The sequence below is a fragment of the Daphnia pulicaria genome, chromosome 8 (assembly GCF_021234035.1).
Source record: "Daphnia pulicaria isolate SC F1-1A chromosome 8, SC_F0-13Bv2, whole genome shotgun sequence".
Lineage (NCBI taxonomy): Eukaryota > Metazoa > Arthropoda > Branchiopoda > Diplostraca > Daphniidae > Daphnia > Daphnia pulicaria.
Window position 1 is genome coordinate 1249080 of NC_060920.1, and position 14133 is coordinate 1263212.

The 14133-nt window shown below is 36.8% G+C and overlaps 2 protein-coding genes and 1 non-coding gene across 3 annotated transcripts in view; all 3 read right to left on the reverse strand.

Moving 5' to 3' along the window:
- LOC124312357 (collagen alpha-1(I) chain-like) overlaps nucleotides 1–14133 on the reverse strand; it is a 1404094-nt gene that overhangs the window by 592965 nt on the left and 796996 nt on the right. The gene's annotated exons all lie outside the window — the stretch shown is intronic.
- Nucleotides 903–1608, reverse strand: LOC124312498. Its single transcript, XM_046777028.1, has 2 exons — nucleotides 1336–1608; nucleotides 903–1196 (listed from the first exon to the last, which is right to left on the reverse strand). The coding sequence occupies exons 1-2, from the start codon at nucleotides 1568–1570 to the stop codon at nucleotides 988–990; spliced, it is 444 nt and encodes a 147-aa protein (XP_046632984.1). The 5' UTR covers nucleotides 1571–1608; the 3' UTR covers nucleotides 903–987.
- Nucleotides 11394–11465, reverse strand: Trnae-uuc. The gene has a single exon. It is a non-coding gene; the product is annotated as a tRNA-Glu (tRNA).

Sequence of the window (14133 nt, forward strand, 5' to 3'; positions counted from 1 at the left end):
TTTTCCTGTTTTTAGTCTACTACCATACTTATTTCACCCTTTTTATTGATATTCCGTTGGTGGGTTGCATTATTGGGTTACTTTTTTATTTTGAGTTTTTACTGTCAGTCAATGGTTTTCCGTAAGAAATACTGGGGCCAAGAGACCCCGCCGGTGTGAGCTATTGACCCCCTATCTGGGGTCAGCTGTCCCTTATTTCTTTAAATCGTAAAATACCTAACATATTTATTATTTGATCAGTTTAGAAAAAATACCAGTGAAATGGTGAATTATTCTCTTTTTTTAAGACTTGGTGGAACTTAATGCGTTAAAAAACAAAAAAATTATAGCTTAAAGAAAAAAAAGAGAGCCAGTCACCCCACTCTCCCCTATGTGCAATTGACAGAATTATAAATTAATCAAATAATTATTTAAACACCAATAATACATTTATTCTTTTTTCCCCCCATTTTTGTGTTGGTTAGCTTTCTCCGGCAACTCCTCAAACCGCTGGAGTGCTGGGCGTCGACTAGACTTCGAAGGGAACCTACTTTATTTTGACAGCCAATAACGTTTTGAGCAACGTAAATGGGATACAATTGAGCTGCACTTGGCAAGCCATTTGAAAAATTTGAAAAGTACAAATCTCGAAAATGTCTTAATCATATCATTGGAAAGTGAACAAATGTTTTGCGAATAAATGATTATTTTTGCGTAATTCATTTATTATTCGCGTAATTAATTTATTTTTTACGTTATTAATTTATTTTTCATGTAATTAATTTATTTTTTTGTGTAATTAATTTAAATAATACACGTAATTAATTACTAGACGATTTTCTATTTATCAATTTTTTTCGTTTTCAATTCATTTACATTCAGACTTCAGAGTCAATATTGACAGACAATATAAGTAGAATCAGTTTTGACTCAGTTATGTACTTGTATTTGTAGTATAGCAAAATATGGTCACATTCATCCGACATTCATGATTCATTGAATTGTTTTTTAAAAGAGGTAATGAAGAATAATGACGATCAGTGATGACAAACAGGAAAAGCTTAACGATATCGGGTGTGAGGAAGAGCTTCGCACCATCCCCAGGATTGGGTTGTGGCTGCTGTCGTAATCAATTTCCCGGTAATCTTCCGGATTGTCAAAGTCATAGTCGATCAAATCGTCATTTGATGGCATGCCTTTCCCTGATCCAGTTGTCCCTAAAAAAATTAATTTAATAAAAAAAAGTTATTTAATTTTAAAAATTATTTAATTTTAAAAAATTAAATGTCGAAAAATTGAGACCGCAGTAGGATTTTCGAAACAATTTTTTAAAATACGATTGTATGTTAGTTTTACCTTCCGAGTGGTGCAATCCAACTTGATCTTGTGCTGCGCAAGAAATCCTCCAATTCCAACAAATTGCCAATAGCAAACAGATCCATAACTTTGATTGAAATTGGCTTTTACTCATCGCGGGGAACTTGTTCAATAACGGGGATCGACGCAATAATGAATAATAATTCAACCACTTTGTGTAGGAGTTAAACGATTTGAAGTGAAAAGTTGCGACTTGCTTAGTAAGTGCGTGCATAACTCCAATTCCGTCCAGAGAAATGTGTAAGTCGTTGATTGTCGTGAATGCCTTGACTGTTTGCTCTTCAGGAAATCTGAATTGCGGTTAAGAGCGATAAGGAGGAAATTGAACATCCTGTGATCCTGCGAGAAAAATATAGTTGAAATATTCATTTTTCAAACAGAGCGGAAGTCAGCGGAAGTCGATTGCCCGTATGGAAATGAGTCAATGAAAATCACTGCAGATCAATGAAAAGCATAAACAAATCAATAGACAGTCTGAAATGTCATAGAATGTCAGTAAGAATGTCACGCAATTATCACTGGCGATGATTTTCTATGATAAATCAATTTACAAAGTCAATAACAAATCGTTGGAAAATCAAAGATATTTCAAAAATTAGAACAGAGTCCAAAAAACTCATTGGTTTATCATTAGATCCAGAAAATGAAGTATTTTGCAGTGATTAAACTTAACCATAGTAACCATGGTTACTCAAACTACGACACAGCTTGTTGTACGGCTTTGTGTGGTTTCCGCTTTTTCAGAAGTTGACTAAGGCTAACACCATCCGCCAATACACAGTAAAGAGGCAGGTTTTGGAGCTACACGTAAAGAAACTTTCAGCCGCGACTGTATAAAAGCGGGATTAAATAATGATTCTTAATAAACCAAATAAAGCAACTGGGATGGGGATCTTCTTCGATCAAATTTTCGTTGGAATTAGCCTAATATTGACAGAGAAGAGAAGGGCATCATTCTTCCTATCTTCGTTCTTGCAGATGCCATGCCGAATTGAACAAAAAGCCAATGTCAAGCAGATTTTCCCTGGCATAATTGCGATGGCAGAGGAATAGATGGGTAAACCAAATGTATAGTCACAAAAAAAATCATCTGAAATTTATTATTACTCATTTTGAATAAGTGACTCAGTGAGCTATATGTATAGTACCGCGCGAGTTTATCACAGCTACTTTCTTGAGAGTTTCACGAAGTCACCAGCATCAGCCCATTAACCCTTGACTCCATCACTTAACTCCAGCCAGAAATGTACAGGATGGCAATGGGTCCGGAAATTTGTCCTTGTGTTGTGATTAAATCCTAGCAAAATCAAAGTTTCTTGAGAGCTAATAATAACCTCAGATACAAAAGGCTTTTTGAACATAACGAAAAGAATCGTCGACAAGCGATTAATAAGATTCAATGCAAACGCAAATTGCTGGAACGAGAAAAAACTAAGCTGACAGAATTCATAATTTGACGCTTCCCAGAATCCGTTATTTCCTAAAAGAGAGATGGCAATAACTGAAAACTCACGTCGATGCCTCAACAAGTTGATGCGCGGATGAGATTGGCAGATTCCCGCAGGCGATTTGTCGGATCTCAGCATCGTCGATCTCAGCCCAAAATTGATATAGAGAGGAATCGGTTGACGAATAAGATGATGATGAGCCGGCTGATACCCATCAAGAAAAGACCGAGGCAGTAGCGGACGGGTCTTCTTCGCTATCCGAATTTTGTACAGTACCCACCACAGGTATTGTATCACCCCGGTCCAAAACAGGCGTTTTAACCCGCGCGAGATAGGCCTAACGGTGTCTCGCGCTGGATTTTTTTAAAAATACTTAGATTGGTCGTACGAGGTTTATTTTTTTTTTTCAGAAAGATAAAGAAATATTCTTCATCTTTCTGATTTTTAATTTTTATAAAAGTGTTAAGGTTCTGTATTTAACAAGCGATCCACGATTCAAGTAGACCGAAATCATGGAGGGGCTTTCCAGATCTAAATCCGGAAAAGGCCTTAAAAATATAAAAAAAATATAGGCATGTTTGTCTTCGCACGCCGGATTTACCTGCGTTTGCAGAATTACCAAATTCCCACCCGATTAGGAGTTATTTAGCTCTAAAGTTTGGGTTTTTTTTTATTTTGTCAGAAAGTGGGGGGGCTTTGACATCCATTTTCGGAAAAGCGGGGGAGCTAGGGAAAAAACTAATTTTTTCAAAAGGTTTATTGCATACTCAACCACCGAAATCCAAAAGGAATTTCCTTTCCGGATTTTATTGGTTGAGATATGACTGATTTAGTGAAAGGATAATTTAGCTGGTTTCCCTCCCTGGCTTGCAGCCATTTTTTCGTACGGTCCGCTGCGCTTCTGGCGGAAGCCAGCAGAAGGTCTTATATGTGACTAAATTGTGACTAAATTCGTGAAGGGCGAGGAGAAGGGTGAAAACGAATTCCTTTCAGCAAGGCCTTATGTGTAAGGTTGACCTTGCTACTAATTTAAAAAATAAACAAGTTGAAGCAGTTATAGAAGACTTGGTCTCTGGCTCGAAGCAAACTCGTTCGACAATTCACGACACACCCTTGTCTAGGGTGTGGTTGGTTGCAAATGCTTTTCTCGGCTACCTTGGGGGATCGAGAGGGTGGGAGGGGGGTGTTAGTGGATCAGTATAAAAGAGTCTGGTGGTAGTCCATTAACAGCATCCTCCTCGAGCTCTTCCTTCAGTCTTCACGAGAACGACAATGAAGTCCACGGTAAAAATTAATTTAAATTTCTAAAATCTTAATTCGTTAAAGTTAACATTTTGAATTTTCCATACGTAGATTGCCTGTCTGTTGGTGTTGGCTGTTGCCGCCCAAGCCCAATTCTTCGGATATGGTGGATATGGTGGATACTACGGAAAATACTGTGTCTATCCTAAATAACTGTATTTCTATTGCCACATGCTACATGCCACATGCCAAATACATTCAGTTAATAACCTTATAAATCATTTAAAATTATGGATAAAATTTTCATACGTTTCTCATTCCATGTTGGAATCATCTGATGGGTGAAAACGACGGAATTGAAAATGCCTACTACATAGGAGAAAATCAACAGAATGGAATGTATTATGAATTGAAAGAATAATAAATAATAGGAGCCACAAAAAACTCAGTCGTTGTTTCCAGGCCAGTTGGAATATGTAACATTTTAAACAACACATCCGCCAAAGGCCATGCAGAAAAATCAGAATTCAGATCACTTACAACTAGTTCATCCAATGCAGAGGACTGTATCTTGTCCCAAGGCGGGACCAAAGCCGTGCGGATGGTGCGGTGTGCACAGGGGAATCTCTAAGATGTCCCATTGCGAGCCCTTATTTGAACACGTTACTCATTTTCATCTTGTCGGATACTTCATTTTTTACTCACTCTCGTAGAAGTCTCTGATGCGTCCCATTTTTATTTTTTTGCTCCTTCTCGACACTTAGAAAATTTCGGAGAAACTGTCTGTCTTTTCGCGGCAAAGCTTGATTCTAAAATCTTATTATTAGCTTTATCTTCAAAATTTAAATGAGAATTTATGACCCATCTGTATAGTACTTGCTTCTCACCACGACGATCCGGGTTCGATCCAGGTTCCATATATCTTCAACTATGCTGTTCGTATGCAGTCGATTTATGATGTGTGCCTGGTAACCCTTTGCATACTCTGACAAATAAACTTTGTCCGGATATCCGGATCAGCGTTCATGAAAAAATGTCGGCACAGCAAACACTCATAAGAAAAAGAAGAGTAAAGAAAAAAGTAACGAAATTCAGAGTCCAGAAAAAGATTTATTATTAATGACTTCTTGAGATCCTTTTTCCGTCCCAAGTACGTCTAAAGTCCATCCAATGGGACGGGATAAGGACCGCTATGAGATCTCGGCGAAGCGGATTGGCCATACGTAAAAGACGTCCTAGGAATGTAAACTTGGGAATCTGCTATGTGCCAAGTACATCTCAGACGTCTCAAAGTGACGTGTTTTGGGCGTCTATGGGACTTCACTGTGCTATCTGGGGTAGTGGTATTTCAAATAGATTTGCGGTTCTCAAATACTTTTTCCCTATTAAAAAATCTCCTCTTTTTCGTTTTTGATGATGTTATAAATTAAAATAACAAATTCATCGTTGAGCATAACACAAGAGTTTTTAGTGTCGCACGATACAAACCAATTTTCAAGACTTAGTTTCCCATACTAGGGGAGAGGGGGGCTAGTTGGCAGGGTCACTTTTTGTGAATTTATTTGAATTTTTTGACCACACGTTTTGCAAATTAAATGAATGAATCAGATTCAGATTTCAATTCTCTATGAATTGATCGTATTTGTTTACAATGTTCAGTTACACGAAATTGTTAAATTGAGAAAAACTGCAAAAAAAAAGTCTGCCAACTTGCCCCACCTACGGGGTAAGTTGGCAAGTGACGATTCTCCATTGCTCCAAAATTTCTAGGTCGAATTTTGAAAACTTGCAACTCAGCATCTCGTCAGAAATCTGTATGCCAACATGCCCCTCAAAATTTATGCCAACTAACCCCACAGGGTGCTTTTCGAACAAATAAATTGATAACTAAATAACTTTTTAATGTACAAATGTCGGGTTTATTTTAAAAATAAGACAAATATTAATTCTTGTTTGCTTAGGTTTTCTGACACTCTTAGATTTTTATACTATGAGAAAAATGAAAAGTGCTGAGAGGCCCAAAAAAACTTTTTGCCGTTTTTTTTCTTTTTGCTATAAATCCTGTTGGGGAAGTCGTATACTTTTGAAATTTTGTATGAGCAATCTGGGTGTTGTCTTTCATGTTTGGTGTAAAAGGCTTGATTTGTTTTTGGCTGTAAGGGGTCTAACTAGCAAAATGCCAACTTACCCCACCTGCCAACTAGCCCCCCTCTCCCCCTACTGTGTAATTATTCCTTTCTGGGAAGGAAAGGTGGACGAAAGTGGACCGTTTACGTGAACGTTAGCAAGTATTAGGTGATTCTTTTTTGTTTTCTTAATGGAAAAGTGCAAGATTTTTTAAAATTCGTGATAGCGTCGAACAACCTGCTCAAGTGGTTTCCCGCAATGTTTAAGTAGATGTTTTAGTTTCTGTAAGAAATTTTCAAAGGGAAAAGCTCAAAAATTATCTACACAACCGAATTTTAAAACATCAACCGGTAGATGAACTTACGACTTCCTTAATACCCGAGCTATATATAAACGTAAGAAATGAAGTCCTAATGTTTTTTCTAAATCTTCGCAATCAGTTATTGATGCATAATCTGTATTGTTAAAAAATTTAACGGGTTATGCAATTTGGACAGTTTGCAGACAAACAGAGAATGGCATCCATTGCATAACAATTAAGATCGTGGCATTAAGACGTTTATGTGAATTTCAAAGAAAGCCAACCACACAAGGAGAAAAGCTTATTGCTGGAGGCAAGATCGTTCGGGATTTTTTTCAAGTAGCAAGTACCTTGGTCACCAAATGGGTAAACTTGGTAGTTGAAAGCGTTGCAGCCTCCGTGGTCGGTGCACTGCTTAAAGCACTCAACCTGTGTCACTTTGTCGACCTTCCCGATGTCGTAATCTATGAATTCGCAATCGTATGTCCATTTGATGCCGTCGTTGTCGATTTGCCAATTGCGTGCGTCTACCGACAACAGTAGAATCAATAACGACAGAATGGCAAACTCGACAAAAATTTTCTCGATTTTGTGTGACACCATCGTGTTTCACCTGATGTGTAATGCTAAATTACAACAACACATGGAAAAATAATAATTGAGGGATATGTGGTAAATAGTTTTGGTTTATGTTTTGTCTTGAATAAAAAAGTGATTCATTTACATTAGCAATTGTCACTATATAAACTACACAAAAGTTTAAAAAAATTTTAAAAATCGCATGAAATCATTTATGCAACTATATTAAATACTGTTGTTTATCAATTAATAGGGTTCCTAATTCCTATCATTATCACATAGTTTTATTACTTTAAAATATGTATTCATTTTTAACAATTATTTCCTTTATTTCATAAGAAATTAATTTTAAATACTATTAAAAGACTTTGAGTTTTAACTGACTTGATGTGGAAATAATAAGTTGCTAGAAATGAATTTAAACTTTTTATTGAGTTACCTTATTCAACTGGATAGTTGGCCTTCGTTGGAAGCAATGGTGATTCTACGTGTGTAGAAGACAATTTATACTTGTATGAATGTAAGATGGGCGGGACTCAAGTAGGAAGAGTCGATTCCTAATGGCTGATTTTTCTCATTATTTCACAAAAGCCCTTCTATATTCGTCCTCCATGTGCAGCGCTTTTTTTCTGACCGTTTTAAGGTGATTTCAAAATAAGTTCCTCCAGGCAAAAAATGAAAAAAAAAAACTGTCGAAAACACGTTACATTACTCTGTATTTTTATGTTAGAATTTTTGCCTTTCTATCCTTTTCTCGATCGCTTGACGAAGAATAAGAATAACAAGTTGTTCTTGTATGCAGTTCCGATACAAAATGTTTTTCCAAACATATCTGAACTGGTAAAAAGATTGAATTGAGGTCTTACTGAAAACCAAAACAAATACCAGGCAACCTTTTTATGTCCCATAATTTCTATTGACATGCTCGACGTTTGTGGCGCATATAGGATAATTTATTTCAGATTTCTTGACCGCAAATGTTTTACAGCAATACACTAAGCAAGAACTAACTTAATGCATTTGGAATTAATGAAATTATTTATCAAAATGAACATCGTAGAAGAAAGTCCCTCTCCCACTAACAAAAATGTATTGAATTGATATGAAAATTTGCTAAGCCATTACGAAACCACGCATTATTGCCTTTTTTGGCTTTCATACTGCGCAATATCCGCATCTTAATAACTTTTTACTCCGACTTTGTTTTTTTTTAATGCAGAGTTGTGTTCATATGTTTTCAAATTGACATATTCATTAGGCCTATATTATAAAAAATCCTAACACCCTTTCTTTAAAAAATCCGCATATTTTTGTGGTGGAACCAAATTATATGCAACCAGGTAGTTTTCTCAAAAGTGACAATGGCTTAATTGCTATTGCAATAAGAAAAACTTGAAATCATTTAAATCTCAATTTTATGATCTTCGTCGATCAGAGATTGGATCACGTTGCCATAAGCTATCGAACTGTTCTCAACTAGACTGGATTTTCTCTCTCAAACAGGAAAACAGAAGAATAAGTCGTTGCTAAGCACGAAACACGTCTTCGGTTAGTTTGCGCTCTACATTTGGATTTTTTTTTGCAACATAAAAAGGGGTGAGGTAATATAAAAATTATGATACGGCTTCCATCGTTTTGTGTTTTTACAGAATCCTGACATGTCTATGCGTGAAAACCTCTGTCGTGCAAATTTACCGCCGGAGGCTATGCGTGAAAACCCTCTACCCTGCAAATATATCGCCGGAGGCCATTGCGTTCTTGCAAAAAGATTGAGCAAACAAATTAGTTGTCGGTGTAGTGGCTATGGCTTTACAATCGTGTGGCAAAGATGGGTGGTTCAAGTCCACCTCCCACCAACATCGTTTATCGTGAACACGAGTAGGGGAGACCGGGGCTATGTGGGACATTTTTTTTCTTTACGCTGCCATTTATATAAAAATAAAAATTCTGAAAAAATTAAAGTATAGGGGTGATTCCCTGGCATTTATTTACATTTGGTAATTTTCTTAATTTTTTTCGTTGATTCGTTTAAGAGTTATGTGATGAAATGCCAACATGAAAAAATGCCGAAAAACAAAAAATTTAGGGTTAAACGGAAAAGAGCCAGGGGTAAAATTGAACATCGTTTTTCTCTGCAACGGCTGAATTATATTTATTAAATAATGCACTGCTGAAAAGGAAATTCATTTCCCTTTCAGAAGTGCTGAATTTTTATTTATTTTATAAAGTAGAAGTGGAGATACTATCAAAAAAGTTTTTCGATCATTTTTCCTTTGTTTTTGTTGCCAGGGGGCGTTTTTCTGGAAATAACGTTGATCTGGCAATACCTGTTTTACCCCGTTTTCCATGTCCCGTTTAACCCGAACCCAAACAACATTAAATAAACTAAATTATTAAATACTTAGGAACTTATTAAAAAAACAAAATACAACACCTTAAACTAGAATAAAATTGCTATCAGATAGCTATTTGGGTTTTACAAAAAAATTGATTTAAGTATCAATAAAATAAAAAACTAAACGTCTTAAATATTTTTTCAGATTCCCATTTTTTAAATTTCCCATAGAACAAGAAAAATAAATCACAACTTCAAGAAATAAAGTTTGTATGATAAATAAAACGTAATTTAACATACTCTGTATTTATTTCACAATTTTTAAACAAATTTTACATGTTTTAATTGCCTTGTACATTATAGCCCCGTGTCCCACATAGCCCCGGTCTCCCCTACTATGACGATGGCTACGGAGGACACGGAAGGAATTATGGCGGCCGACACCACCATCATCATCACTCTCATGAAGTGTATTAGAATAATTATAGGTCACAATGCCTGCTTTGTTCACATATAGGCTATACAGCCGTTAAACCTGCAGCGAGTATATAGAGCATCAGTTGATTGATCATCTGTTGATTTCAGTTGCGACCAACTCGATTCTCACATTGAAACTATGCGAATATGTGCGCTCAAAAAATAAACCAACAATTTCAATGTTTTCTTATTGGTTGGTTGCTTAAACTATTATAAAACTGAAATTTGAAATTAACTTTTTAGTAATAATATGGGGGGTATAGCTCAGTGGTAGAGCATTCGACTGCAGATCGAAATGTCCCAGTTCAAACCTGGGTGAAAATGAATATATCATTCATAGTTGAATGAGCTATGAAATAACTCATTCAACTGGATAATGACGTAAGATTTGAGCGCAAGAAAAAAGTGAAATATAGTAGCATGTTTTTTAAACTGATAATTAAATTGCAATTATATTTTAATTCATTGCAGCTATGAGGGCGAAATGTCACCATCGAGAAACTGTTGTTCATATAATCTCATTATCTCAGTATTTGAAAAGGAACTCCCTTTTCAGCCGAGCATTCGACTGCAGATCGAGAGGTCCCTAGTTCAAACCTGGGTGCTCCCTGATGATTTCATATTATATTTGATAATCCTAATAGTCTATTTTATGTAATCAAAAAAATATGAAATTATCGATGTTTTTTGTCTTGTTTTGATGAAATCATGTGACGTCGGCTCATTTTAACAAATTTGCGTGATGGTATAGCATTAGTTATGTTGCTGAACGGACATGTTATTTGAATCTGATTATCAAAACAGCGAATAGGGTCGTTTCATGAAATTTCGATTTGTTTTAAACATACCTGGTTAAAATCAGTTTTTTTACGCTGATTCTCGTGGTATTTTTTAAATATTTTTAAAATGAACCTAACTTTGTGTATTTCAAGTTCAAAGTTCAAATAAGCGCTTCCCATTTCAAAATTGGGTCTCAGCCATTTTTGATGGGCGGTGCTTAATTTGTGATGAATTTGTAGACGACGCTCACCAAAATCACCCTTTTCGTACTGCCTACGGCTGAATACAACCCTCTTTCGCCCTTAAGGCCTTAAGGCGAAATACGAAAAGGGTTATTTTGGTGAGCGTCGTCTACAAATTCATCACAAATTAAGCACCACCCATCAAAAATGGCTGAGACCCAGTTTTGAAATGGGAGGCGCTTATTTGAACTTTGAACTAGAAATACGCAAAGTTAGGTTCATTTTAAAAATATTTAAAAAATACCACGAGAATCAGCGTAAAAAACTGATTCTAACCAGGTATGTTTAAAACAAATCGAAATTTCATGCAACGACCCTATTTTAAAAAAAAATAAATACATAAATAAGACTGGCGTGGTTTGGATACGTGGTTATAGGACTAAAAGATGTGTCAAAGGATGTTGTTTCACCAGAGCATCCCGCCGCGGATGGCGCTAGTATAAAAAATCACGTTTTTGTTTAATTACAATTAAACGTGAAAATCAATCAAATCAAACCAAAATGTTTTCCCATACCGGGAATCGAACCCGAGCCTCTTGGGTGAAAGCCAAGTATCCTAGCCACTAGACCATATGGGATAAACTCTTGCCGAAACCCGGGATCGAACCAGGGACCTTTAGATCTTCAGTCTAACGCTCTCCCAACTGAGCTATTTCGGCATAAAAAATGTTTATTATTTTGGAATACAGATCGCCTTTAAAAAGAAAAAAGAACAAAACGCAAATATCTCATCGAGGGATCGTCAAAATGTCAGCAAAATAAAAGCAAAATTGTTTTAACTATCTTATAGACCTACGAGTAACCTGAGCCCCGGTCAAATCTGGGGAACTTTTGTCTAGCGTAAAGTCGGATTGTTTTGCTATTCGCTTTTCTGTAGCTTAATCATCTGCCCGTAATAGATTTTACCGTGGGAAATCTGCCCAGTACCTTACTTGAAGATTTCGTCATCACGGCGATGCTATAGACATCTGGTGGTGATTTGCGACTGACCAATCACAGCGTTCTTATTGCGACATGAATAAGCTCCTCCCCCAAATGTCCAAGACAGACACAGGCTTTTGGGGGAGGAGCCTGTTTTGACACATTATCCGTGACATGAATAAGCTCCTCCCCCAAAAGCTTGTTCTTTTATTATATTTAGACGAGTAACCTGAGCCCCAGTCAAATCCGGGGAACTTTGGTCTTTTATTATATATACAGTACCTACCCAAAGTTTGGAAACGCGCGAGAGGAGCGGAGAGAAGCTTATGTAAAAAGCCGATTTTCGCTGCGTTCCCAAAAAATCGGGTTTTTGACGGAGGGCGTTGAAATTTTTTTTGGAAGTAGCCATAATAGTTGGCTACTTCTTGAATTTTTTTCAGATTTTTATATCTAAGGGGAGGGCATCTACAAATGGATCTAAAAATTTGGAAACACGCTGTAGAAGCGTATTAAAAAGTGGCTACTTTGCCGCTCTCTAATTAGGGAAAAAATAGCCCTACAAAGACGCCAAAAAAAGCAAAATAAAGAGCTTCGTTAGTTCTATGACAAGTGTCATTTTCAAATTTTTTGAGTTTCATTTAATATAATGAATTTTAAATTGAAAATGAGAATTGTCATTTTTGCCCATTTCTCCCCTTCTATCCCACCCCGCGGTGTTGTCGCGATTTCTCCTTTGTTTCATTTTCGTAGGAAGGGTAAATATCGCCTACTAGAGCAAAGGCGAAAATTTCCCCCCTCCGAAAATGAAACAAAGGAGAAATCGCGACAACACCGCGATTCATTTTTATTAAAACAATTGATCGCAATCTACTGGACATATTAAGATTTTAACCTGTTATTTAGGTTATCCAGCATGAAACAAACCTGAGCAAATGCTGTATACCTTCGCCCTAGCTATATCACCCTATCATATATAACGTCAAATAAGTTTTTTATAGGCCCTGATGAAAGGCTCTATAGGCCCTATATAGATTTAATGACATTTATTATAGCAAAAATAGCTCATTGATTCAAAAGCTACGCGAAGCTACGTGATGTCTAAAGGGTAACCCGGTATAGTATATAAAAGCGGAATTAAATAATAATTCTTAACAAACCAAATAAAGCAACTGGGATGGGGATCTTCTTCGATCAAACTGTCGTTGGAGTTAATATTGACAGAGAAGAGAAGGGCATCATTCTTCCTATCTTCGCTCTTATTGCAGATGCCATGCCGAATTGAAAAAAAATACAATGTCCAGCAGATTTTCCCAGGCATAATGGCGATGGCAGAGGAATAGGTGGGTACACCAAATGTATAGTCACAAAAAAAAATCATCTGAAATTTATAATTACTCATTTTGAATAAGTGACTCAGTGAGCTATATGTACCGCGCGAGTTTATCACAGCTACTTTCTTGGGAGTTTCACGAAGTCACCAGCATCAGCCCATTAACCCTTGACTCCACTTAACTCCAACCAGAGATGTACAAGATGGCGATGGGTCCGGAAATTTACCCTTGTGTTGCGGTTGAATCCCAGCAAAATCAAAGTTTCTTGAGAGCTCATAATAACCTCGGATACCAAAGGCTTTTTGAACATAACGAAAAGTCGACATGCGATTAATAAAATTCAATGGTAACGCAAATTGCTGGAACGAGAAAAAAGAAAACGAACAGAATTCATAATGTGACGCTTCTCAGAATCCGTTATTTCCTAAAAGAGAGATGGCAACTGAAAACTCACGTCGATGCCTCAACAAGTTGATGCGCGGATGAGATTGGCAGATTCCCGCAGGCGATTTGTCGGATCTCAATCGTCGATCTCAGCCCAAAGTCGGATATAGAGAGGAATCGGTTGACGAAGATGATGATGAGCCGGCTGATGCCCATCAAGAAAAGAACGAGGCAGTAGGCCTAGTGAACGAGTCTTTTTCGCTATCCGAATTTTGTATAGTTAAACCAACGAATGAGACCCACACCGAGTCAACTGGCACCGTTGAAGCTCTTTCCGTTCCTAAAAAAAAAATATAAAAGAATTCAACACATTTAAGGACTCCTATATGACTGTGTAGCGCTACTTATTCGCCCATGATACCAGAACCTGTTGGGTTGAAGTCAGAAGCAACAGGAGACCAAAGATAAGGAAATAGCCTAAGTGATTCGACAAACTCGTTGTGGCGCTCATTTTCTGTTTCTCATTTTGTCAGCCATTAACGAAATTGTATTTATTTCCTTCTCCCATTTCAATAAATATGTGCTTTAAATATCTAAATATCTACTTTCC